Here is a 26,892-nt window from a genome sequence, read left to right as displayed (position 1 = left end):
TCTAACATCGAAGGATGGCATTGGTTACAGCCATAAGACACCCCGTGACTTTAGAGACCGTGCTCAGTCACACGACCTGGAAGGCATGCTTCTCTGTGCAACTCTGGGTTGCCTTGAGATAGAGATTTTTTCATCAATTCTCTTGAGAAACAATCTGGGAGTAAATATTGGATTTTTACCATATTCCTTTTTATGATAGCCCATAAGCTGATTTCCATTTTGTTTCCTCAGCAGTTAAATATATGCTTATAGATTTTCCTTGTTACAGATTAACCCTGTTTTGTTGCAACGAGCTATTATTTTAATGTATCAATGGATTTATGTATTTAGAACGTTGCCTCTGTCTATTTTATGATTGATTCCCATCACCCATGTGCCTGCACGTGTGTGTGTGTGTGTGTGTGTGTGTGTGTTTCCTTGGTTAGACTGCATTTATCATTAATTTTCTGAGAATTAAATACAATGTATGGGGATCATATTCACCCCCTCCATTCTTCCCGATCTACCCCACTTCCACATCCATCCAACTTTGTACTCTCATTTTGTAAAGCCCATGGAGCCCAATTTACACTGTCTATATACTCGGGTTCTTGGTTCCCACTGGCACATGGTTGACCTATGAGAGGCCACACCCTTAGAACAAACTGACACCCTCTCTCTCAGCAGCCATTACTTGCCAATGGTTCATCTCTTTGGGTGGGACTTCATGTTCTCCTGCCTCTTTACTCCATGCTGAAACTTGCCTGGCTCAAACTTGCATAGGTCTTGCGTGCACTGTCCTGGCTACAGTGGGCTCATGTGAGTGACTGATCTGTTGTGTCCAGAAAATTCTACCACTTCTGGCTCTGACAGCCTTTCTGTCATCTCTTTCACGGTGATCCCTGAGCCCAGGAGGAGGGCTGTGGTCTAGATATCCCAGTCAGATTGAGCATCCCAGTCTTTTATTCTCTGCATCTGGGCCAGTGTGCCTCTCTGTGCTAGTTTCTGTCTGCTGCAGAAAGAAGCATCTCTGAGGAAGGTTGACAGACATGTCCATCTGGGGGTTCAGCCCATGGTGGATCCGAAGGCAGAGTCCATGCTGGGGAGTAGAATGAGATCTGGTGAGTCCTGAGGGCAGCTGGGCTGTAGTCTGAGTTTCAGATTTAAAATGCTTGTGTTTAAGGGAATCACTACGGCACAGGGATGCCAACCCTGTAGAAAACCTAGGAAAATGAATCCCAAAACTCTCTTGTTGAGGAAGTTTCAGAGAGAAATGTGTCTGTTGCATACCTTTGAATTAAAATATTGTCAGTTTCTGACTCACATGAAGTCCCAGTGTGGAAGAAGATGGAGTTACGAAGTCCAACCCCTAGCTGAGGAGATCCTGACAGCAGCTTGGATGAAGGAGGAGGAACACTCTGTTGTTTTTAGGGGTGTGGCCCCCTGCAGGGGCCAAGAGAATATGTACAGCACAAGTTGGATTTGATGTTTTTGGAAAAGGCTGACAAGAAGTTATGAAGTTGGGGGCATGGGGGAGGGGCGTACATCCAGGAGGAGACGGGGACAAGTGTGAGGGTGATTATGATCAAATTACATCATATAAAATTCTCAAAGAAAATTTTAAACCTTCAATAAGGCATTTCCAGTCCTGCCTAAGCACTTTCATTAGCATTTTCCAAAATATTCAATCTACCTTGTTAATATTTTTTGAATATGTAGGCACAATAATTGTTTTCCTGTGTTTTATGTCAATCTTATGTTCTTACCTGGTAGTTTAGCTTTTAAAATATGTTTACATTTGTGTTCTGAAATAATTGGCTTATCTTGCCATCTCCTGATAAATAATTTCTTACATCTACTTTCCCACAGACACCCTTATTAAATATACTCAGTCATTATTATATTTTCCTGTTCATGCTTCTCTTCTGTAAGAAGGCTAATTCATATTTAAGGATATTTTTGTGCTCTTTTAGGTTTTGGTTTGTAATGTTTTTATGTAAATTATTTTCCAATTAATCTATAAGAACAATGTTGGTGTGATGTTCTATGCAAGACTGATTTATAAAAGAGACTTTTAATTCTGTTAGAGCTTACAAGTCATCCCATGAAATTCTGCTTTGTGGTGGTGTCAGAATTAAAACCAGACAGTGAGTGAGAGATCTCTTTTCAACTCCATAGTCACTCTTGGGGAAAGGGCTCATCATTGAGAATCTACTTATATCTCTTCCCCCTCTCCCAAATAGATAGATTCTCCATCCTCAGGGCTGGGGAGAGGGTGGGCAGAGGAATCATTTGTTGAACCAGAATGTGCCAACTTAAAGGCACAAGCAGAAGCTTTGGGTGTGTGTAAACACACAACCAATCCAGTTGTGGGTGAAGTCTAGAGGAGTGGGGGAGCCTCTGCCTCCATCCCCCATGCCCTTTTGCACATAACAGCGATGCCGGGGTGTGTCCACCGCATAAGAGTGCCTGAGGTAGCCTGCCTGCTTTTCCACAATACTTCAGGGTAGCTGGGTGGGTGGGCCTCAAAAAATGGCTAAGTGACAAAGGAGACTTGAAACAGAGCAGGGAAGACTGGAAGTCTAGCAGTCGGAAGAAGGGAAGTGGGAAGAGCAATTTGCCTGGAGCCGTGGATGGAGCTGGTGTCAGTGCAGGGCACCTGTGACATACCACAGAAGTCAAGTGCCACATGTGACAAGTAATAATGTAACGTGCTCAGCTAAGTGTGAGTTCAGGAGCTGGAGGTATGGCTTAGTGGTTAGGAAAACTGTCAGGTTCACAGAGGACCCGTGCTACATTCCCAGCACTCCCGTGGCGGCTCAAAACCATCCATAACTCCAGTTCCAGGAGCCCTGGAGCCCCCTTCTGGCCTCAGAGGGTACTGCACTCATATGCACAATCACCCCCAACATACCATGAATGCAGTCTTCATTTAAAAGTTTTAATTCAACTAAATAGTAACATAAAGTACATCACAAATACTACATGGACATAACTATACATAAGTGTACCTATGTGAGCGCACAGTGAGAGACTTGGCCCGTCTCATTAAACCTTTCCTACCACTGGGCCTTTACCACTTGAGAGGTTTTTATTTGGCCCCACTACATAGGTAATACAAACCAGATATAAAAACCAAATATTTTCAGCTGGTGAAACGGCAACTACTGCCAAGTCTGACAACTTGCACAAAGGAGACTTAAAATAGAGGTGTTCAGTTCTTTCACGTGGTAGAAGGAGAGTATTGACTCTCATGAGTACTAACCTCCATGTGAATGCTGTGACATGTGCGCATGTGTGTGCCCACACACATGTGCACACACATGCACACATACACACATGCATGCCCACACATGCATGCACATACATGCACACTCATGAACACACACCTACATGCATGCACTCATGCATATACATACACATACAGGCACACACAGACACATACATGCATGCACACACACACAAGCACACACACACACACACACACAGAGAGAGAGAGAGAGAGAGAGAGAGAGAGAGAGAGAGAGAGAGAAGGTTGCTATTATGTCATGGTGTCCTGAGATGGGACATGGGTTGGTAGCACCAAAAATCACCTTGGACTCTTGGTGCATTTAATTTTGAGTAAATTTTTGGTCATTAGATATTCAGAGACCCCTTGCTGTTGCCCATTTTCCAACTGGGCTGGAGAGCACAGTTTAAGACACTATTGCCTGTGGCCTCAGGGTTAGCTCCAAATTCCCAATCTTCTCTGGCCTCTGGGGCAGGGAAGGAGCCAGGGGAGATGATCACTCTATTTCTAAGGATAAGACAAGACATGGGGAGGGGGGGCATTTTGATCTGAGCAGAGAGCCTTGGTTACAAAAACATCCTGACAGCTCAGTGATGGGCTGGGGGTTTTAAACCTGACGCAGAGGCAGAGAGAAGGTAGGGAGATGGGCAGCCTCTTCCCCATTGCTCTTCACACAGCAGCTGTCAGTTTTAGGCATCTCTGTCTGAAGGCTGCTTCTTCCCAGAGCTCTTCATTACTCCGTGTCAGGAGGCTGCACGTGTCACTGCTGTGTGCGGACGCTATCTCCACTTTATTGCCAGTTCCAGACAGCAGCGTCGGTGGACTGTGCCACCAACATCTAGTTACAGATATTCTGAAGTGATCCTTCAGAATTCTGCCAGCGCCCTGGTGCCACTGTGGCCAGCTCACTAGATATACTCCAGGATTCCACAAAGCCAGCGGCCGCTCTCAGAGCCATGGAGAACAGGGATCTATTCGCAGTAAGAGAAAGACTGCCTTCCACAGTGTGGTCCCTGCTTCCAGCGGCGAAGGGTTGGAAGCTCTAATGGGTTTGGTTCTCCAATTATGAAAGCCATAGGGCTCCCCTCACCTAAAGGCTCAATTGAAATCTAAGAGGAACACCTCAGGAGGGGGAGTCTTTAAATGTCTCTGTTGGGTAAAAAAAATCGATGGCCCTGAAGGGGATGAGGCAGCCGTGGTTTGTGAAGAGGTTGGTTTCATGGAGACAGTCTTAACTGAATACTAGTTTGACCCTGTGTGAACTCCTGGGAGTATGGCTTCCTGGATGGAAGGAGCTTCTTTATCTCAGCCCTACTATAGCTTTGAGCACTCGGGTCTCAACGCTTTTATCTTAATTATTTAGAGTAAGAATTGCCAGACATGGTAACAGGGCAAACAAGGTACTAGAGCACACACCCTCACATTCTCTCTCAGCGGGCTAACAAGGCTGGGAGTGGTGTTTATAACTCATTCTGGGGCTTGTTATGGTGTCTGCTTACTGTCAGTCCACCATGCCTTCCCAGAGGAGGTTTAGGGCATCAGTGGGTTGGAGGAGCGTGTTGGTGTCTGAAATAGAGCTGGGACAGGAAAGCAGAAATTCCTTGATTTTGGACAAGTGCAGGACTCAGAAATCAACAACGTAGGATCTCTTAGAGAGTGGCGCCATCAGTGACTTAGACCTCAGATCTGTCACTGGAGACTGTGAGTTTGCTCTGCTGGAAGATGGCAGTTCGACATGTGTCACATGTGGAAGGCTCTGGACACGCTGTACAAAGTCCACTTCCTTTCTCCCAGGCAAACTGACAACCAGACATTCTTCTTTGCCTGAGTCCTGAGTCCTGCGTTTTCTCTCACAAAACACAGCTCAAGTAAGCAATGAATTTGAGATCCCAAACCTGACCAGTGAGCCTGGGAGGAGGAACTCGGTTGGCACATGGTTGCCTGGCAACTGGGAAGCCCATACACTGGGTATGGTCTGGCACACCTTTAATCTTGATCTCAGAAGGTCGAGGCAGAAGGGCCAGACATTCAGAGTCATCCTTGATTCCATGGAGTTTAAAGGCTGCTGCGGCTCCACAGACCCTGCCTGAGATGAGCAAGCAATAGAATTAGCAAAACAAAGAACCTCTCAGGTCTGTTCCTCAGCCCACTGTTGCCTCCCACAGCCTGTGTGTTCCCGCACTGAGATGGCAGAGAGATTCCAAATAAGAAATCGGCCTCATTTCCCACCCTAGACTGTGGATCTGAGAGCCAAAGTAGAGAATGTCGGCTGATGTCTCCACTGAATGTGCCGTGTCCAGTGCTCTCCTGGATGCCCACGGTCACATTCGGACTCCTCTGAACACAGCTGACTCCTCAGGCCTTGGCCTGAAGTTCCATCTCAGAGGTTTTTCTTCCTCCAGGTTGTACAGAACTTCTGTAGGCAGCTAAGGTCCCCTAGGACTGGCATGTGGTCTTTTAAACAGTCTCTTGACCCCTTCAGGACACTTTCCCTTTGTAGACAAGGGTTCTGGTATTTGGTTTCAAAACCTCTAAGTCTCCTAACTAGAGACCAGCTGCAGCTAGGGTCCCAGGAGCCATCTGGTCCTCCTGCGTGAAGCCCGCGAGGACATTCTGTACCTCCTCCTCCCTTTTCTTCTTTCTCCTGTTGCTCTTATGTCCTCCTCCTCTTCCTCCTTCTCCTCTCCCTCCTCCTCCTCTTCCTCCTCCTGCTCCCCCTCCTCCTTTCCTTCCTCTCTATCTCCCCTCCATCTCCAGCCTCCTCCATCTCTACCCCCTTGCTGTTTGCCAGTAATAAGCTTCCGGTCTGAAACTCAAAGCCCTTCCAACCACACTATTTCTTCACAGAACCATTACAAATGGCAAAATACAACTTCAGCAAAAAGCAACCCGAGGCTTAGCCAGTTTCATTAGAAAATAATTGTGTTTCTTCTCAGAGTGCAGCTAGATCAATGGAAATTAGAAACAATGTTCCTGAGTGGTTCTAAGCCATCAAATCTGCTCCCTAAGGAAATTATGTGGTATCTCTCAAACCAAAGAGGAACCAAACCATACTTTTTATCTTCAAAATTTAAGGACCTTTCTTAGAAGTAGCATAGTCACTGTGAGATAGAGTCAAAGCTTCCCTTAATGAATGTGAAGGACAATTTCGTTTTTAAACGAATTTTTATTGTATTTATTTTTATGGGGGTGGTGCTTGTGTGTGTGTGTGTGTGTGTGTGTGTGTGTGTGTGTTTGTAGAGGTCAAAGTACAACTTAAGGGAGTAAGTTCTCTCCTACTATGAAGTGTCCAAGGACTTGGAGGGAAGTGACTTAATCCACTGGACCATCTGAACCCTCTCCCATGCTCTATTCTCCACTACCCCACCCCACACACACATACACAGTACTGTACTGGAACCCAGGGCTTCAAACAGGCTCATCAATGGTTCTACAACTGAGCCACGCCCTCTTTTTGTTCATTAAATACAATGTGACTGATTTCATGTAGATGTCTAGCTTTTTTGAATGCAACCGTAACAATCCTGGCCTTTGAATTAAATCTGTCCAGTGGATAGCCAAGAGCCTTTATTTGAAAATGGTACATGGCTGCCTGCCAAGTTATTGTCGTCTTTGTGACAAAAACCAGAAGACTTTGAGTAGCTTATGCTGATCACGGCTGCTCCTCTGCTCTTACTCAGCTGATCCTCTCCTCTTACTCAGCTGCTCCTCAGCTCTTACTCAGCTGCTCCTCTCCTCTTACTCAGCTGCTCCTCTCCTCTTACTCAGCTGCTCCTCTCCTCTTACTCAGCTGCTCCTCTCCTCTTACTCAGCTGCTCCTCTCCTCTTACTCAGCTGCTCCTCTCCTCTTACTCAGCTGCTCCTCTCCTCTTACTCAGCTGCTCCTCTGCTTTTACTCAGCTGCTCCTCTCCTCTTACTCAGCTGCTCCTCTGCTCTTACTCAGCTGCTCCTCTCCTCTTTCTCAGCTGCTCCTCTGCTCTTACTCAGCTGCTCCTCTCCTCTTACTCAGCTGCTCCTCTCCTCTTACTCAGCTGATCCTCTCCTCTTACTCAGCTGATCCTCTCCTCTTACTCAGCTGCTCCTCTGCTCTTACTCAGCTGCTCCTCTCCTCTTACTCAGCTGCTCCTCAGCTCTTACTCAGCTGTTCCTCTCCTCTTACTCAGCTGCTCCTCTCCTCTTACTCAGCTGCTCCTCTCCTCTTACTCAGCTGCTCCTCTGCTCTTACTCAGCTGCTCCTCTCCTCTTACTCAGCTGCTCCTCTGCTCTTACTCAGCTGCTCCTCTTCTCTTACTCAGCTGCTCCTCTCCTCTTACTCAGCTGCTCCTCTCCTCTTACTCAGCTGCTCCTCTCCTCTTACTCAGCTGCTCCTCTCCTCTTACTCAGCTGCTCCTCTCCTCTTACTCAGCTGCTCCTCTCCTCTTACTCAGCTGCTCCTCTGCTCTTACTCAGCTGCTCCTCTCCTCTTATTCAACTGAGGAGAAAGCTTTGCCTGATCTCTAGCATTTCAGTTTGAGCCAGGAAGTCCTGGGATTAGGAACTCCTCATCGAGCCTCAGCCTGTACATCTGGGAGCTCAGAAAAGCCTATGCCTGGGCAGCCAGGACCTGCCAGATCTGAGTAGGTCATTGAGTCTTTCAGAACCAACCACAGGGCACCTCCACTGCCGGTGGAGATGCTGGGTTTTGAAAAACAGCTCTGCCCTTAGATGAGACAGGGCCTGACTAGGCTGCACATTGCTGGGTGTGCAAGGAGTGTGAATTCCATGTGCCCAGCCCAAGTCCAGGGGTAAGTCCTGTGTGAACTATGTGGACACATGGATATTTTTCTGTCTGAACATATGTCCTCTTAAAGGTTGCATCAACACATTTTTGTATTTTATCCTAAGACTATGGAAAAAAACACTTTTTGTTTTCTACTTGACAGTTTTGACTCTAGCCAGATTTTACTCTAAAACTCTCTGGTTGGTTTTGTTTGTTTGTTTGTTTGTTTGTTTGTTGACAGGGTCTGTTATAGCCCAGGCTGTCCTGGAATGCCCCAGATAGTTGAGGAAGATCTTGAACTTGAGATCTTCCTGCCCCCATGTCACAGCTATTGGATTTATAGCACCACTATAAATCTATTTAGAGCACCACTATGCCTGGTTAATGTGGGACAGGGGCTCAAACCTGCATCTCCAGCCTCCAGGGTTCATTTTAACAGTGATTTCCCAGGCCAGTTCTAAGTGAGACTCCTCACAGCTGCACTAATACCAACAGTTTCTAGGGAAGAAGAAGAAAATCGCATTTCAGAAATTGCCTCCCTACCTTGAATTTTGCACTTTCATAAAATCAATCTCTTGCCTCTACTGCAAGCCTCAGAGGCCAGACCTCCAGAGGATGCTTGGCGTCCAAGAAATGTAGGCCAGAGGCCTTGCTGGGCCTCTGTGTAAAATTCTCTGTGAGGGAGAGTCATGCCCTTGTTAGCGGCATTCGAATAAGCCAGGGACACGGGCTGATTTCATTTGATACCGTGCTCTCCACATGGAATCTTCTAGCATCAGTGCCAAGTAGCATACTTGTTTCCCGTCAGTTCTGTCCAATTCAAAAGAGAGCATCTCCCACCGCGCCTGTCCACGTACTTTTAGACAGACGCAATTAATCCATCTAGATGGAGGAAAGATGGCTGATGCTAATAAGTTTTTGTTTCCAGGCACATGCCACAAATAATCAAAACATTCCCAGGAGGTGGGCTGCAGCACTCTGCCATGATCCTCAATTATACATCAAGTGAAACGGTGAAACCATGATAGGATGAAGCCAGGGTGTCCCAGCTGACAGTGACACCATAAATATCCTAGGTTCAAAGCACCAAATGAATGCTGGCATTCCTGCTGGGCATGGGTAGCTGGTGAGCTGGGGTTACCACGTGAAGCAAGAAGCCAGAGCCTCATCTCCTCTTCCAGGGCCCATTCCACGTGCCGTTCATACGCAGCCACCACCCCGAGCTCTGCTGTATTTTTCCATCATGTTCTTCGGACTCCTCTCTCATCTCACCCGCCTTCTTGCTTTTCTCCCCCTTTTCCTCCACTTCCCTCCAAGTCCTACATTGTTAAAAGCTGCCTGGTGTCTTGTGAACCGGTGTAGGACAGACTGTAATGGTTAAATGCCATGGTCAATTTGACTGACTTTGGAACCTCCAAGGAGACAAACATCTGTGTATGTCTGTGAGGTCAATTCAGGGAAGTTTAACTGAGGAGGGAGGCTCCTCCTGCCCTGTGCTTGAATTTGAGCGATATCATGGGTGGGATCCCAGACTATGTAAAAAGGGAAGACAGGCAGAAGCTAGCTGAGTCCTCACGTGTGTCTCTCCCTGCTCCCTAACTATGGAAGCAATGCCCTCAGAATCCCAATGCTCCCACCTCCATGCCTTCCCAGACATGGTGGACTGAGTCTCTTCAAACCACGGGCTTACTAAACACCTTCCCTCTTTCAGCTGCTGTGTCAGCACAGGGCACGAGGAATCAGACTGTCAGGGGTGGAAGCCAACAGGACTGGGGAGGATCAGAGTTCCTGTCTACAGAGTTGGCTGGGTGAAGTTAGTCCCATCTGTTCTGACACACTTCTAGCTGCTCCACATAAGTGACTGCTCTGCACATCACAGCAAGTCACTACAAAAACAGCACATCTGAACACTGGCTTTGCTTGAGTGTCACCTCTGAGAAACAACCTGTAGGCCTGCATCTTTCATAGCTTGGAGGTTATCTTCTTCCTAAGGAAGATCCTAGCAAGTTCTGAATTCTGCTTGAGTGCAGGGAAGGCTGCTGTTCTTCACATGTAGAGGTGCACACATGTATGCCGACACAAAAAATACAAAAAAGAAGTCACATAATAGCCCTAGTTTCATGTTTTCATGAGGACTCAGGATGTCAGCTGACTATAGACCTGACATAAACATGATATGCTGATTGAAAGTTTTAGGATGGTACTTAATTTTATCCTATTTTCTAATTTTTCCATTGTGCACACATACACGTGTGTTTGTGCATGTGAGCATGTGTGTGCTTGTGTCTATGAGTGTGTGTCTGTGTGTGTGTGTGCTTTTGGGTGTGAGCATGTTTGTATGAGCTTGTGTGTGTACTTGTATGTGTGAGCACATGCTTGTGGGTTCACATGCATGTGTGTGCCCACAGAAACTTAAGAATGACATTGGGAATCATATTCAATCACTCTATCACATCATTCATGAGGCACGATTGATCTCACAGATCTCACAGTCAAGCTGATTAGTTGGCTTTACCAGTCAGCTTATTCCATGTCTGCCTGGTGTTTATGTGGGTTCTGGGGATACGAACTTTGCCTCTCACACTTACAGGGCAAGAGCTTTAGCCACTGAGCTATCTCCCCAGCCCCAGATCAGGGTTTTTCAATGTGAAGGTAAGACACATCCTAAGAGTGGCTTCTGGACAGCATCATCTGGGTATGATAATGATAATAATAATAATAACAATAATAATAATAATAAATAGTAGTAGTAATAATAATGATAATGGTAATAATGATGATAATAATAATAAATAATAACATGATTTTTTGTAGAATCTTTGCTATGGAATTAAGATTTTATATTGGTATCTGTAAATATAGAATGGGACTAAGCCCCATTGTACCAATTGGCCTTGAGGGATAGAATCAATTACAAGAGACAGCAGCTTGTCTTATTTTTCTTTTAAATAAAATGAACAGAACAAAATAGGATGGAACGGAAAATCCCAGCTGCATTTACCGCATTATAAAGTGCACTCTTCCGTGAGCCATGTGTTTTAGCTTGTCTGTGGAGGCAGGTCCTGTGTCCTTCTGTAATTAAAAATAATTTCTTGTGGTGGATGGTCATTGGAACTTGAAAAACACCATTTTAGACGGTCATTAGCAGAGACGGTATATGGACTGACACTCAGGAGGAACTGGAAAATCTCCCTTGCTCTGAGAGAAGCCCAGTGGGGCTATTTTTAAACACTAGTTGGGTGGCAGTGGGACTGCGGGGTGATCCCTGCACTATCAAATGCCTCCCTATTTATAGAAGCATTTACACAGCCTCCAAGAAACGGAGTCTAACTTTCCTGTCTCCTGTAGGCAGTGTCAGGGTTTCAAATTATTAAATTGCATTTCTTAAAAATATCTTTTGAGCTCAGCCTCTTCGTTCCCCAGTCTGCTCATGCCAACCCTTAGATAGGAGGGCTTAAGGGAGAATTGTGCTTCAGGAAAAAATGTAGCATTTCAGCCTGTGCGCTATCAAAACTCTGAAGAACCCTGTGGGAAAACGTAGTAATTCTTCCCTGTAAGAAGGGATGGGGTGGGGTTCATAAGCACCCAACAGTCTATATGCTGGGTGTTTTCTGCAGACGTCAGACTGATTCAGGACCTGGGATGTCTGATCCTATGCTGACAACACTTAAACCCCTAACAGGAAGCTGTGTCTTCCCATCTCCCTGAGTCCCATCCCTGTTCCTCCCCTTCTCTTCCCTCCCTTTCCCTCCCCTCATTTCTTCCTTCTCCTTTCCTCCCCCCTCTCCTCCTCCTCATTCTCTTCTCTTCTCCTCCTCTCCTCTGTTCTCCCTTCCTGCACCCCCTTCTTTCCCCTCCTCCTTTCCTGGCAAAGAGACCCATGTCCTGAAGGCTGGGGTTTCTGAGAGCCATTTTGCTGTGAGGCTGCCCTAGGGTCCTGGTATATAAAAGAATCCAGGGAGTTGAAGGAGAAAGATCCTGTGGAGGCTGCGTCTGGCAGACTACAGGACTCAGCAGGGGACAATCAGGGGGACCCACAGAGCTAAGCCCACCCATATCCACAACACATCTTTCCTCCCCTGGGACCCCCAGAGCTGAAGGGATGGTTTTGTTCAGAGCACACTGGAAAAGAGAAATGACATTCAGTTTCTAAAAGCAACTTCAGGTTGAGGCTATCAACCTGAAGGCAGAAGAGGGAAGACTCAGACAGATTTTAAATCTTTCTTTTGTAGTATCATGAATTAAACTCTCATACGACATTCCTTCTCTGACAACTATGAAGTAACTGATGATTTACTTATTAAGGAAAGTAAGGGGGAAAGTCCTGTGATGATGGATGCCATGCTCATGTACCCTGGACACTTTTTGCAACCAGTTTAATCAGGCAAATCCTGAGCCAGTCCTCAGAAGGCTGAGAGCACAGGTACGTTTTGAGTAGCTGTGACAACAGGAAGGTATGAAAGGAGAGGTTGGAAAGGCGAGGTGACAAGTTCACCCACCAGTGCAACAAACCGTAGAGCGTATGGCCGACTGTTCACCAGTTCTTCCAGAATGCATATACAAGCACCCTAGACACCGTCCAATGTCTATACCTGGCATCCTCCATGCAAAGCGAGTGTGGCATTGAGAAGACAAAAGCAGAGGGATTCTACAGATGGTGGCCATCACCCAGAAATACCTCAAAAGAGTGGGAAAGAGATACATCGATTCCCCCTAACTTCCCCAAAAGTGGCCCAACCAAAGTGCCTCAGGATGAGAGCTCCAGCTTCTCACCAAGTTCAGCCACTTAGAAACAAGAAGAGCCTTTTGCAAGTTAGATTCCGTTCTGGAAGACTTCAACTTTTACTGTAATGTAATGAAGGGTCTTAGACTAGCTGAAAGAAAAGAATGAGTTAAATAGACACCCTCCCCCCAGATAGACAGATCAGAGAAATGCTGTAAGGAAAATGAAAGGTATCTAACCAAAGGGCTCACTGGAAGCAGATGCTGACTCTGGGAGAGAGATGAACATTGAGCAAAGTTCAGACTCTGGGTGAGCCGAGGCTCAGAACAAGAGACCTGGCTCAGTGTTGTGGGGGGGACTGCTAGTAAGTGGGCAGATCTTAACCACAGGGTGTGTGAGGTTCACATCCTAGCATCAGTCATTAATATGCATGACACTAGGGAAATTGCACAGAACTAGGGCAGGGGAATTGCTTTAAAATACAATTCTTTGTGACTTATTAGAGGTAAATGATTTCTATGACCCATTTCTTATCTGTATGAATTTGTGCATGCAGGTACTTTTGGGTGGGGTATGCAGTCATGTGTTCATGCATTCATGTTAGGGGGGTTCAGGGGGTCAACCTTCAGTGTCTACCCCTGTTACTCTCCACCTTGTTTTATTTATTATCTTGCAACAATAGAGACTTTCATTTCACTGTTTCTGCCCACTTGGCAAAACTGGTTGACCAGTAAGCCCCAAGTGGCAAGAGGCACATACATGAAGAGCACTGGTCAAGCTGTGTTCCTGCCTGTTCAACTCGGCCAAGGTCCTTATTGGTTGGTTGGGAGGACAGGGTGTGTCTCAGTAGGTGAAGATTTCCACTCCAAAGTGTGGTCTTGCAGTCATGAGTAATCACCCCTAGGTGGGGGGTAAAGGGTGCCTGTCCCAAAGCTTCTCCTTCCTAGGGCAACCCAAGGGTACCCAAGAGGCAAGGTTTGGCGTCATGGCTTATCTCTGTTCATTCAGCCAGAGAAAGAGACAGACATGATTCAAAGCTGCCAGGCTTCAGTCTGCTTCTGTAGTTCCTTTTGGGTCCAAGTGAGGAGCTGATCTTGATTAACCAAAGCAGATAGCTAAGAATCTGATTGCCCAGCTCAGTGTGAACAAAGGCCTCTGAGTGACCTGCGCTGTAGTACTGAAACCTGGATTCACACATCCTTCCTTCCTTCCTTCTTCCTGTCCTTCCTCCTTTCGTCCCTCCCTCCTTCCTTCCCTCCCTTCCTTCGATCTTTCCTTCCATTCTTCTCTCCCTCCCTCCTTCCCTTTCTTCCTTTCATCCATCCTTCCATTCTTCTTTCCTTCCTTCCATCCTTTCTTCTCCCCACCCATTTACCTTTCTCTCTCATCTCTTTGTTCCCTTCCCCTCCTCCCTCCTCCTTTTTTTCTGTCATTTCATAAAATGCCTTCATTGACTTCTCTTCAAAGCATGCTGAATCTCCATGCTTAATTAAAAGTTACCTTTTTGGAGAATTTCTGAGTATTGTATTTGTGTCATTTTCATCCACCCCCTTCAGTCCCTTCTGTGTTTCTGTACTGCTGCTCAGACACATGACCTCTTTCTTCATTATTGGCACACACAGAGAGACACACACATATGCACATATACACATACAGCCACACAAAGGCACACACATCCACAGAGACACACACAGTCACGCACAGACATACACAGACATACAAGTACACAGACACACACCCACACAATGACACACACAGACATGCACACACACAGCACACACACACACACACACACACACACACACAGAGACACACAGATACAGGCATATCCACACAGAGAACACAGAGATGCACACACACACACACTCACACACACACAAAGACACACGCACAGACAGGCATACACACATATTGTTTTAGAGTTCATTTAGTGTTGCATGTATGGGTATGTGCTGAGGACTGATTGCTTGAAACTAGATAACCTTTAGGGGCACATTCCTAGAGAAGGCTGAGTGTTCCTCTTTCCAAGCTGAGACATCTAAAGAGCCATGTTATTAAAAAAGGTAAACAGTCAGAGCTATTGCAGTCTTTGGAGGAAGATGGTGGCCAACTCTGCCTACCAGGCTAAGATTTCCTGTAAGGCCTACATTCTATTCTGCCAGTGCCCTTTGTATTTTATGCTAATTTGACTCTGTGGTGGGCAAGTATGTAACTCCACAGGAAAGGTGAGTGAGGACATCGCACGCTAGATCAGGGTGCTAACACCCTGCTCTGTGCCTGTCTTGCAAGTGAGGGGGTCAAAGAAAGAGTGAGTGACCACCACCTGGAGGGATCAGGCACACCACACCAGCATGCACATGGGAAAAGTGCGATAGACTCTGCTCAATCTCTGAACTGGTGGACATTGGATTGTGAGTCTTTCCCAAGATGACTGTTTAGAGCACAGAGTAAGATTTCTTACCTCTGTTGGGCACATGAGAGAAATCCAGCACAGCTGTGTCTGAGCTGACACCTTCAGCTGAATCAAAAGCAATCACATCCCCTGACCCCTTCTTCATCTTTCCAGATCAGAAACATTTGCTATCTCCAGGAGCCTGTAAGGATCTCCTCACAAATCCTCCTCAACCTCGGGTGTCAAAGATTTGTGACCATTCTTCCTTTGTCTTCCACCCAGCTCTGTAACTAAGCTGCAACTCATTAATTAACTCTAATCATTCAGAATTAACACCTAATCCCACCCTTCCCCACCTCCCCTCTCGGCCCTGGGCTGATGTGTTTCCTCTGAAGAGCCCTGTGTGTCACCTCTAAGGTCCTGAAAGGGACCTTGCCACCGAACCCTGTGGCCCTGACCCCTTCTTCATCTTTCCAGATCAGAAACATTTGCTATCTCCAGGAGCCTGTAAGGATCTCCTCACAAATCCTCCTCAACCTCGGGTGTCAAAGATTTGTGACCATTCTTCCTTTGTCTTCCACCCAGCTCTGTAACTAAGCTGCAACTCATTAATTAACTCTAATCATTCAGAATTAACACCTAATCCCACCCTTCCCCACCTCCCCTCTCGGCCCTGGGCTGATGTGTTTCCTCTGAAGAGCCCTGTGTGTCACCTCTAAGGTCCTGAAAGGGACCTTGCCACCGAACCCTGTGGCCCACTTCTCTGCCTCCTGTCCTAGCCCCTGTCGTGTAGTTTGCTTCTCTGCCTCTGTTCCCATGAGAATGACAGTGGTGTTCAGATTCATTGTCACATCAGAGCCTGGCACAAGTTTCCGCATGTGTAAAGAGACTTGGAATGTTTACTTCATAAGTAGATGAAGTCAATTAGGAGGTCTGGTCATTTCTTAAGTTGACTTTTTAAATAATACTTATTTTTATTCTTGAGTGTTTCATACATGTATGCAATGGAACATGATCATGTTTTATTCCACTTCATGTTTCCCTCCCAAGTCCTCCAACATACCCTCTTATGTCTCCTTCCACTCTCTCTCTCTCTCTCTCTCTCTCTCTCTCTCTCTCTCTCTGTGTGTGTGTGTGTGTGTGTGTGTGTGTGTGTGTGTGTCAGTCCTGCATGTGTTTGTAGCATAGAGGCCAGTAGAGGGGGTTGGATCTCCTAAAGGTGAAATTATGTGCAGTTGTGAATTACACAACTTGGATGCTAGGTGCTAAACTCAGGTCCTCTGAAAGAGCATGAGATGCTCTTAACCACTGAGCCATCTCTCCAGTATCCCCCCACTTTTCTCATAACCCACTAAGTCCAGTTTGTGCTGCTCAGCTGTGTTTGGGGTAGGGCTATCTACTAGAAGGTAAAAAAAAAAATCTACCAATGATTCAGAGGAAGAGGAAGAACTATTATTCTCCCTACCCCAGCATCTATCAATGGGCATCAACTTGGTGCATAAAGGCTTGGAGAACTCCTCCCCCATCAGAATTTTGGCTGGACTGATCTTGTGGAGGTAACCACAGCTAGAGATAGTTCATGGTGTAACTAATAATTGAATTAATTGCCATAAAGATGATTACCCAATTGCTAAACAATTTAGAAAAATTGTTTGCATGTCAGTAACGGTGGCCTGGGAGAAAATATAGGGAAAGCAATAGGAGAAAATTACTGGTAGGTTTTACTCATCAAGCTAAAATGTCGGTTGTTGAAGAGTAATGAAACAGAAGGTCTATGTGTGAAATGCAGAATTTTGACATAAAATAGTCTGTGTGGTCACTGACTGCTGGCAAAGAAACAGCTAAATTGGATATTTCTCATGCAAGTCAAAGGTTCTTTCGTGATCTGGACAGGGAGAAGATGCAGCCCACTGGCTGGGCTGAGCTTTCAAGGATGTTCTGAAGTACCCAGATCCAAACACTCTCTCCACGTGTATTTGAGCATCCATGGTATAAGCAGCAGGAGGCAATGAACTAAGAGGCGAGCCCCAAACCCAAGTTGCCTTCATTTGAACCCCACCATCGCAGACATGGGATCTAGGGTATTTGAATTTAAATGCCGTCATTATGCTCGGTGTCTGAATAAATAGTCTGACTTTAGAAAATGTCAGCCTCGCTTATGCTCATCAAATGTGCTAGATTAGGCATTGTGACACAGAGGAAAAGGGAAAGATGAGCCCCCTCCCTGCCTATCTTTACTATGTGATCTATTCTGAGCCCTTTGCAGACAAAAAGGCCTGACTATTCCATTAAATGTCTCCCAGGCATCCTCGAAGATTGGCTCTTGTCTAGATTTGACTGACAAAAGATTCAGATAAGAGGTTAAAGGTGGGAAGCCATGTCCTTCTATCTGTGTAGCATTAAAAGGCACAGAAGCCAGGCAACAGAAAGTTTAAAAAAAATCTAGTCACTGAGAGATGGCTCAGTGGATAAGAACACTTGCTGCCACTGTGAGGACATGAGTTCAAATCCTACCAACCCTTGCAAAAAGCCAGATGTGCAGCAGGAAGGTATAGACGGTGGGACTGTGGCAGCTTAGTGATCCCCAACAGAGCTCTGGGTTCAGTGAGAGGTCCTGTTTCAAGGAAGTAAGGTGGAAAGTGATAGGGAAGGTCACCCAACCTTGTCACCTATACATCTGCACACATGTGCACAAGCACACATTGTCTTACCTAAGGTTTCTGTTGCTGCGATGAAGCAGCATGGCCGGAAGCAACTTGTGGATGAGAGCATTTATTTTGCTTATATCTCAGCCCACCAATGAAAGCCAGAGCCGATGCAGAGGCAACAAGGGATGCTGCTTGCAGGCTTGCTCTCTGTGGCTTGCTTGCCTTCCTTTCTTACAGAACCCAGGGCCACCAGTCCAGGGGTGGCCCTACCCGCAATGGACTGGGACCACCCATACCAATCATTAGATGAGAAGATGCCCTATAGACTTGCTTATGTCATAGAGACATTTTCTCAGTTGAGGGTTCCCCTCCTCAGATGGCTCTATCTTGTATCAAGTTGGCATAATAATTAGCCAGCATACCCATACACAGCACTGCCACCCACAGTAAATAAATAATAAAATAGAAACAGGATAATGTAAAGAAGAGACAAGTGCAGACAAGAGCTTGAACAGGAGACATGATCAGTGGAGAAAGGTCAACAGAGGGCAGTGGGGGCCCTCTAAGGACTCTCAGGAAGTCCTTCTCGGGAAGCATGGCTTCCATTTAAGTAATAGGTGAAGATGGTCGAGTGATGACAATCAGAGTCAAGTCACCAGTCCAGACATGGAAATGGAGTTTGGTTGCAAATAAGATCAGGGTGAAAACAAACAAAAGAGTAATGGTGGCTGAAGCCTCGGGATGGTGAACCACTGGTGCTGATGCCTCGGGATGGTGAACCACTGGTGCTGATGCCTCGGGATGGTGAACCACTGGCGCTGATGCCTCGGGATGAGTCACCGGTTCAATCTTGTTTCATCCTCCACTGGATTAGTTCTTCCTGGGTTATTGTCACATCTGGCTTTTCAGTATGGATATCTGTTGAAAAGAAGGAGATTTAAAAGCTATGATTGTGGTTTCTCTTAGAGTCACTTTGAGTGACTTAGTGATTTATTTCTTTCGAGAAACTGAGGCCTTGATATTGTAGATATGGAGCCTTTGGTTCTGTTAGCTCCTCATAGGCATCACTAGGAGGGTGGGCCTTGCACTGCCTGCTCCTGGGTGAACTTTGGATTTCTACCTGAAAGCACACAGGCTGTATACAACTGTCAGCAACCAGAGAGTGGTGTGTGCCTTGGGACCAGTAGCAAAATGTCAAGCAGGGTTTGTTTCTGTGCATATTTGACATGGAGTTTAAAGTGAATGGGCTCAGACTCTCTCCTTTCTTTCTTTTTTAAAAGGATCTTCTTAAGAAGTGCTACTCTGCCAAAGCAACGTATCTGTTCCAGCAGGATAAATTCTATGATGTCAGCTATGACACGGGAGACAAGTCCATCCAGTGTAGCAGGAGACCTGATGCATTCAAGTTCTGGATGACCTGGAAGGCCCTGGGCACATCAGGACTTGAGGAGAGAGTTAATCGTGCCTTTGCACTATCTCGGTACGTGCATGCATGTGTGTATATGTGTGTGTGTGAGAATGTGCATGTGTATGTGTGCATGTGTGTAAGTATATGTGTGTGAAAGTGTGCATGTGTATGTGTGCATATGTATATGCATGTATATATGTGCATGTGTGTCTGCATGTGCCTGTGTGTATGTGTATATGTGTATATGTAAATGTGCATGTGTGCATGTGTGCATGTGCATGTGTGTTAGACCAAATAAAATTAGCATTGGTAGATCCATACATATTCTATACTTCTGAGTTTCTTCTTGCAAACAATAAACATTTTCTTCATGCCTACTATGTCTTAGAAATATGACAGAGAAGTCCTACTATCCTTACTTCATGCTACTGAGGGACAAAGGCAAGAGAGCAGAATAAAGGAAATATAATACAAATTTTTGAAAGCCAAACTGGTGGCATAGCTGTACCCATAGTCTTTAGGACACTGAGGCAGCAGGATTTCTGGAAGTCGAGACCAGCCTTGACTGTAAGGAAAGATACTGTCTCTTAATTAATTAATTAACATACCTTAAAATTATCCTTCCATAATCCAAATTTTTTTCAAAGACATCAAAACTCCTTTGTCCTACGTTGCATCAGACAGTGGAACCTGATGATGCTGTGTAAACAGAGACTCACAGTTCCCATCTCTGCCTGCTGTGCTTTACAAGTCTCATACAAGCACAGAAGGACAAACCAATTCAACTTTTTTAAGCTCAAGATATGGTTTTACTATGTAGCCCTGGCTGCCCTGGATTTTACTATGTAGACAAGGTTGGCCTCAGACTTACAGATCCACCAGCCTCTGACTCCTGAATGCTGGGATTAAGAGGATGTACCACCACCAATGGCAGAACAAACCAATTCAAAACATAGTGTGTAGCTTTAAAAAAGTGTGTGAACTCCCTTTATGTCAGTTTTACTCCAGAAAAGTAACAATAATGAAAGTTATTTCAAGTAGGGTTTTTTTTTAAAGATTTTTATTTCTCTTCATTTTGTATGGATGAGCACTTCCCCACATGATTGTATATGCACCTTTTGTATGCAGTGGCTAGAAAGGTCACAGTCCAACCTCAAGGGACAGGAAGTGGCCTCTGCCAGGACAGGTAAGGAGTTGGCTTTGGCCATTTGAGAAGTCAGGAGTCAATAATTTGAGTGATCGGTCTTTAGGAAGTGTTTTAGGGGGCTGTAGAGGTGGCTCTTTAAACAAAAGCATTGGATGTTCTTCCAAAGGACCCAGGTCCATTCTCAGCACCCACATGGTAGCTCACAAGGTCAGCAACTCCAGTTTCAGGGGATCTGACATCTTCTAACCTCTGAAAGAACCGGGCTCACATGTGATAAACAGACATACATGCAGGCAGACAGCCATACACACAAATGAACACAAAGAAATTAGCTTAGTGCCTGTAAACACTGTCTGATAGCACAGTAGGTGTGCTCAGTGCAACACACAACTCTTAGTACAAAGAGAATAAGAAACCGTTTATTTTGTGCCAAACACCATTGGCCATCATTTTGGAGCACAGATTAAAATTGCCTCCTAAAACTTATTCTACCACAGGGGTAGTACATGAAGCCTTATTAGGTGCAAAACAAGCACAGTCAGAAAGAAAGCCAGACACCAAGACATTTACCAACTGCCTTGGTAGGAATGGCAGGTGGGCAGATTATAAAAAAGCAGTGAAAAGCTCCTTCTAGATTTTAGAGGCTATCTGACGAGATTCTAGCTTTTGGATTGGTAAAAGTCTGCTAACTTCTAAACTTTAAAGATTTTATCTAATTGTCAAAGTGGTGTTGGGTCAGAGGTAGGCAGTTATCAACAGCAACATAGCTGTGGGCGATATGGGAACTTGGGAAAGGAGGGTAATAGAAGACGGAGATACAGGACTCTGGATTCATTTCAGGAATGAATAATTTTTATGTTTTATATGGCCATTTATACGATGTAGTTTAACTAGCTACTAAAGATAGCTCTGCAAGCGGAATTTAAGCGAACAGTCTTTTGAAGCCCTTTATCTGAATTTCTTCTTCCACACTCTCCTGCCCTTTGGTCTTATTTGCTAGTGAGGACATTCCTCCTCAGAGGTTATCACATGCCTCCAGCTTTCTACAGCCATGTAGCTACATCTCTGGAGGATTTGTGTCTCAGAAAGGGAGTGCAGAGTATATGGACCCCAACCAGAAATGAATGGTTATTAAGATTAGAGATAGCCCAAGAGGGCTGGAGAGATAGCTCAGTGGTTAAGCCTTTCTTGTGCAAGCACGAGGACTCAAGGTTGGGTCTCCCAAACCTAAATAAAGCCAAATGTGGTAGTGAATGCAGATCTGTGAAACCAGAGCTTTGCAGGGGAGACAGGAGAGCCCTCCAGTGTGCAGCCCTGGCACAGGGTATGGAGAACAACAGAGATACCCTGCCTCAAACAATGGGGAAGATGAAGAGGAGCACATGAGGCAGTTCTATGACCTTACCACACAGTGAACACACTGTAAAACATGTACACACATGCACACACACGCACACACACACACACACACACACACACACACACACACACACACACAGAGGCCTTCTCACCACCCTAATAGTATGAGTGCCCATATCCCCTGGCATACTGTGTAACACAAAATAAGATGATCCTAGAAAACTAGCAGACTCGGAACAGGGCAGTGTTCCTTCAACCCCTTACCCTCCATCTTAATGGAAGTCCGCTTGGGTGCTGGCAGCCTGGCACCTCCCCATAGCACCGGTGAAGTGGTCGACTATTCCAGAGCTTGTGTCCATTCTCCATTGGTCCAAAAGCTATATAAAAACTCTTGCTGCTGTGCAGTGCAGTAGATCTCTGCTGAGATCTCTCCCGAGTCTGCTAACTGGGTTTGTGACTCCTCCTCCCTCACCCCCTCCTGGTTCCCACTTTCCACAGCAGAGTGGGCTAGAGCCATGGCTCAGTGGTTAAGAGTGCTTCTTGCTTTTGTAGAAGACCCTATTCAGTTCCCAGAGCCCACATGGCAGCTCCCAGCCATATCTATAATTCCACTTCCAGGGGATCTACTATCCTCTTCTGACCTCCTGTGAGTTCCTGCACACACATGGTGCGCATACATATACTCAAGCACACATACGCATATTCACATACAATTCAATAAATAAATATCCTTAAAACAACAACAACAACAAATCTCTGTTGAACCTTGAGAGAAATGTGCCTTAACTAGAGATGGGGTTAATGTGCCCCTGCTAGAAATACAGAGCCAATGACCTGGTAGGGAAAGCAGGAGACTATTTATAATAAATATTCATACCTGCCCATTAAATTAAAATAAAAGTCAGGAAGCTATGCCCCCGTTTCTTATTTTCTTGTACTATTTAAATGTGGCAGGGTGCCGTGTTGTTTTGCCAAAGTCTCTAAGTGATTCAGTGACAGGTGTCTTGAAATAAGGCAAGATATAAATATTTGATGATGGTATTTATTCTGAAGTTAATATTCATCTCAGGGTGGAATGGAGTTTATAGTCTACGGATACTTTCTAATTCTTTCAGACGCAGTATCACAGGAGGATAAATGTTAACATTTCAATTCAATTCAACAAATCCTTATTGTTTGTAAACGTTTGTCAAGTTGAATTGAGTGGAATTAACATTTCAGTGAATAGCGCTGCAGGCTCTGTGACCTATATTTAAATATTTGAGAAAAATACCCTTCCGCTTTCGTACTGTTATTCACAATGGGTGTTTGCACCCCTCCTCTTTCCACACTTTTGATGGACAACAATATATTCCTGGGGTCAGCAACAGTCACATTTCCTTCTGTGCCCACTGCCAAGAAAGGGGACAGAGTCCTTTTAAAAGGACTTTAAAAGTCCTTTGAAGGACTGTGAAATAACATTCTTGGAGAGTGTTTCTCCAGGATTAAAAAAAAAAAAAATCTTAGAATCTTGGTCTAATTTCTTTCTGAACTTAGTGATTGTCTTGTAGCCTTGTTTTCAGAAAAGGTTAAATATTATCTTAATTCTGGTGTCTGTTCTTTTGGTGTGAACCATGAGGTTAAAGGCAGGTTACTGGCTCTCAGGAGGAAAATCCCAATTAACAACACTCTCTGCCTTTGTCTTGGGTTTACTAGGGCTATAAAGAGATGCCAGGACCAAGGTGGCTTATAAAAGGAATCATTTAATTGAGGGCTTGCTTACAGTTTCAGGGGGTTTGTCCATGATCATCATGGCTGGGAGCACAGCAGCAGGCAGGCAGGCAGGCAGATGGGCAGACAGGCGGGTATGGTGCTGGGAGCAGTAGCTGAGAGCTCACATCTGATCCAAAAGTTGGAGGCAGACAGAGTGCAGGCATAGACCTGGTATAGCTTTTGAAACCTCAAAACCCACTCCAAATGACAGACCTTCTACAAGACCACCCCTCCGCCCCGATCCTTCCCAAAGAGTTCCATCAACCAGACATTCAAATACATGAACCTATGGGGGCCCTTTTCACTCAAACCACCACAGCCTTTGAAGGAGGTGCAAATACTGTCTCTGCAAGCTACCATGAGTTGGGTTTTCAGAGTCCCTTACACTCAGCAGTGGTTCTCCTCAGACACCACAAACTGGCCCAGCAATGACAAGAGTCAGGTTATCTCGTTCGACCACAACACTACCATTCTGATACTGTTTGTCCCTAAACCCATGGGAATTCAATCTGGAGTTTACCAGAGGTCACCTATGTTCAGAAAGGTCTGACTCTTATCATTTCAATTCAGAGTCAACTACTTGTTTTCCCTCTAAGAGGGCTAACTACTTGTTTTACCTCCAAGAGAGATTGCCTTCCCCTAGTAGATTACTGCTGCACTCTGCAGGGCCGGCTTGATGAGGGAACCGAATTGAGGATGTAATGCATCACTGACATCCTGGTGCAGCTAAGATATCATTCCTCGGGTCCTCCATCAGGTGTCTTGGATACTGAACACCTGTGCGGCATCCCCCCCCCCCCAACCTCCTGCCTCGGCCAGTCAGAATCGTCTTAAGTCCATAGAACCACTCTTCTACATCCCTGCTTCTAAGCAGAGGCTCATTCTGAAATCAATATGTTTACCTTAAGTTGGAAGGATCAGATTTGTAGAGGCCAGTGTCTAAATAATTCTCTTTCCTCCCCTGGCAAAGCAAGAGAAGATATATTTTAATACATTTTTATTTATTCTTCAATAATTTCATACACAGATACAATGTATTTGTTTGTATTCATCTCACACACACACTCCTTCCAACTCCTCTTGGATCTCTGCCACATCCCCCTCCCAACTTCATGTCCTCCTGTTTTGTGTTGCTATTAACCCCTCTCAGTCCAATCTGTGCAGCCCATATAGACACAGGTACAGAATTATTCACTGGAGAATGGGGTCTACTAGCCTGAGGTCATATCCTTAAAGAAACCCGATTCCCCTCCCCTCTGTAGGTCCCCAGTTAGCACTGGGGTCTCCTGAAGCCCTCCCTCATCCAGGCTGGATTGTCAGCTAGCTATACTTTGTGCAGGCCACCACAGCTGCTGTGAGTTCATGCATTTGAGGGTCATGTCATACTTAGGAGACAGTTTCACCCCATCCTCCTGACTTCTGAAAGAGCAGACATGTTTGTGAGATGAAGGACTCTGATCGCATGGGCTGTCAGGATCTCATGAGAAGGGGAGGTTCTACTGTTCTCCATGTTGTCCTCCCAAGCCAACTGGGAGCACAGCATCTCTCTCAAGAATCAGCCATGATTCACAATCCCTTCCCTTTGGGTTGTTGAGGAATCAGTGGTCTCTCTGAGCCCAAAGCAACAACGCCTAATGCACTGAGTGGGCATTATTGAAAGCCTGGGTGGGAGGGTAGGTGGGGGTTAGCCTCACCCCCTCTAGGGCTGGGAGATGGTTAAGTAGGAAAAGCGATGGCTATAAAAGCATGCAAGCCTGAGCTTTGACCCCCAGCTCCTCATCTAAAGTCAACATAAAGCTGGAGAGGTGGACCAGTGTTGAAAGCACTTGCAGATCTGGCAGAAGATCAGAACTCTTTGCCTAGCACCCTTGCGAGGCAGTTCACAACTGCCTGTAACTCCATGGGATCTGGCGCCCTCTTCTGGTATTCATGGGCATGCGCACGCATGCACACACACACACACACACACACACACATACACACACCAAACACACACACCACGAACAGACACATAAAACTTTTAAAAAGAGAAAAAAGGAGAAAAGAAATAAAAAGTAAGAAAAGATCCAGGTACGTTGCCTATTTCCGGAATCACAGGGCTGAGAACTCTGAGCCAGGAGGATCCCGGTGATTGCTGGCTGGGTAGCCTAGGAAAATCAGTGACTCAAGGGTTATTGAGAGATCCTGTCTCAAAAAATAAAGTGAAGTGCAACTGAAGAAGACACAGTGTCACCTTATTATCTCCATAGTACACACATGCACCCACACACATGAACACACCCACATACATACATAAATACACACACATGAACACACACACATACATACATCAGTACACACACATGAACACACACATGAACACACACACACATGAACACACACGCACACACATGCATACACACCCAGGGAGGGAGAGAGAGGGGAGAGTGAGTGTGAGGAGTGGATGACTGTATTTCTGACAGCTGCCTAGAAAGCTCCCCCTGCTTTCATACCCAGGGTTAGCTGCTGCTCAGAGTTACTCAGGGCTACCTGCTGCTGAGAGCTACCCAGGGCTAACCTGTTGCTGAGAGCTCCTCCCAGGCCTTTGTTGTGGCATTGGTGTTAAATGGATGGTCACTGGGGGGCAGTTTTTAAAGCAGGCTAGAAGAGCCATTTGTGCAAGTCTCACCAACAAGCAGCAGACCCTTCTGTTCTGCTACTTCACTGGGTCTCCAGTGAGCCATTCATTAATCCCCCGACACATGATCTGCAGTCTCTCTGGTAGAATCCACTCCATAGAGTTGTATGAGGGCTGAGGGAATAAACATTTCCTGTCCCGAGGAAGCCGGTAGTGCTATCCAGTGATTTGGGGCTTTTATAACAGGGAAGGGAAGAATCCAGCAGGACCAACACTTTCAGATATATTGTCTCTAAACTCATCATCTAAGAGGCTCGAGAGATGGCTCAGTGGCTGAGAACATGTGTTCTGTCAGAGGACCTGAGTTCTATTCCCAGCACTCACTTTAGCTGGCTCACAGCAGCACCTGGGGACCATCATCCTTTTCTGGATTCTGTAGGAATCCACATACATGTAGCATGCATACAGTTAGACACACACATACACATGCACAGGCATACAAGAAAGCATGTGCACACATATACATGGAAGCATGCATACACACAAACACACAGAGACACACAAAAGCATGTACACACACATGAAGGCATACACATACACACAATCACACACAAAACACAAAAAACATGTGCACACAAACATACAAAATCATGTACACACACAAAGACATGCACAAACACATATACAGAACACAAAAAAGCATGTGCACACACAAACACATGAAAGCATGCACACACATACACATACACAAAGCATGAACACACATGAAAGCATGTACACATAAATACAAACACACAAAAGTATGTGCACACACAAAC

The 26,892-nt window shown here is 45.5% G+C and overlaps 1 protein-coding gene across 1 annotated transcript in view; it reads left to right on the top strand.

Annotated features, from left to right (window-relative positions):
• Gadl1 (glutamate decarboxylase like 1) overlaps positions 1–26,892 on the top strand; it is a 141,020-nt gene that overhangs the window by 53,206 nt on the left and 60,922 nt on the right. Inside the window, exon 11 of the mRNA XM_052187048.1 lies at positions 19,072–19,271. Coding sequence (XP_052043008.1) covers positions 19,072–19,271 — 200 coding nt within the window. The remainder of the gene's footprint in view (positions 1–19,071; positions 19,272–26,892) is intronic.

Source organism: Apodemus sylvaticus, chromosome 7 (assembly GCF_947179515.1).
Source record: "Apodemus sylvaticus chromosome 7, mApoSyl1.1, whole genome shotgun sequence".
NCBI classification, from domain to species: domain Eukaryota; kingdom Metazoa; phylum Chordata; class Mammalia; order Rodentia; family Muridae; genus Apodemus; species Apodemus sylvaticus.
The sequence above is the reverse complement of the archived record's forward strand: the minus strand, read 5'-3'. Positions and strand labels throughout refer to the sequence as shown.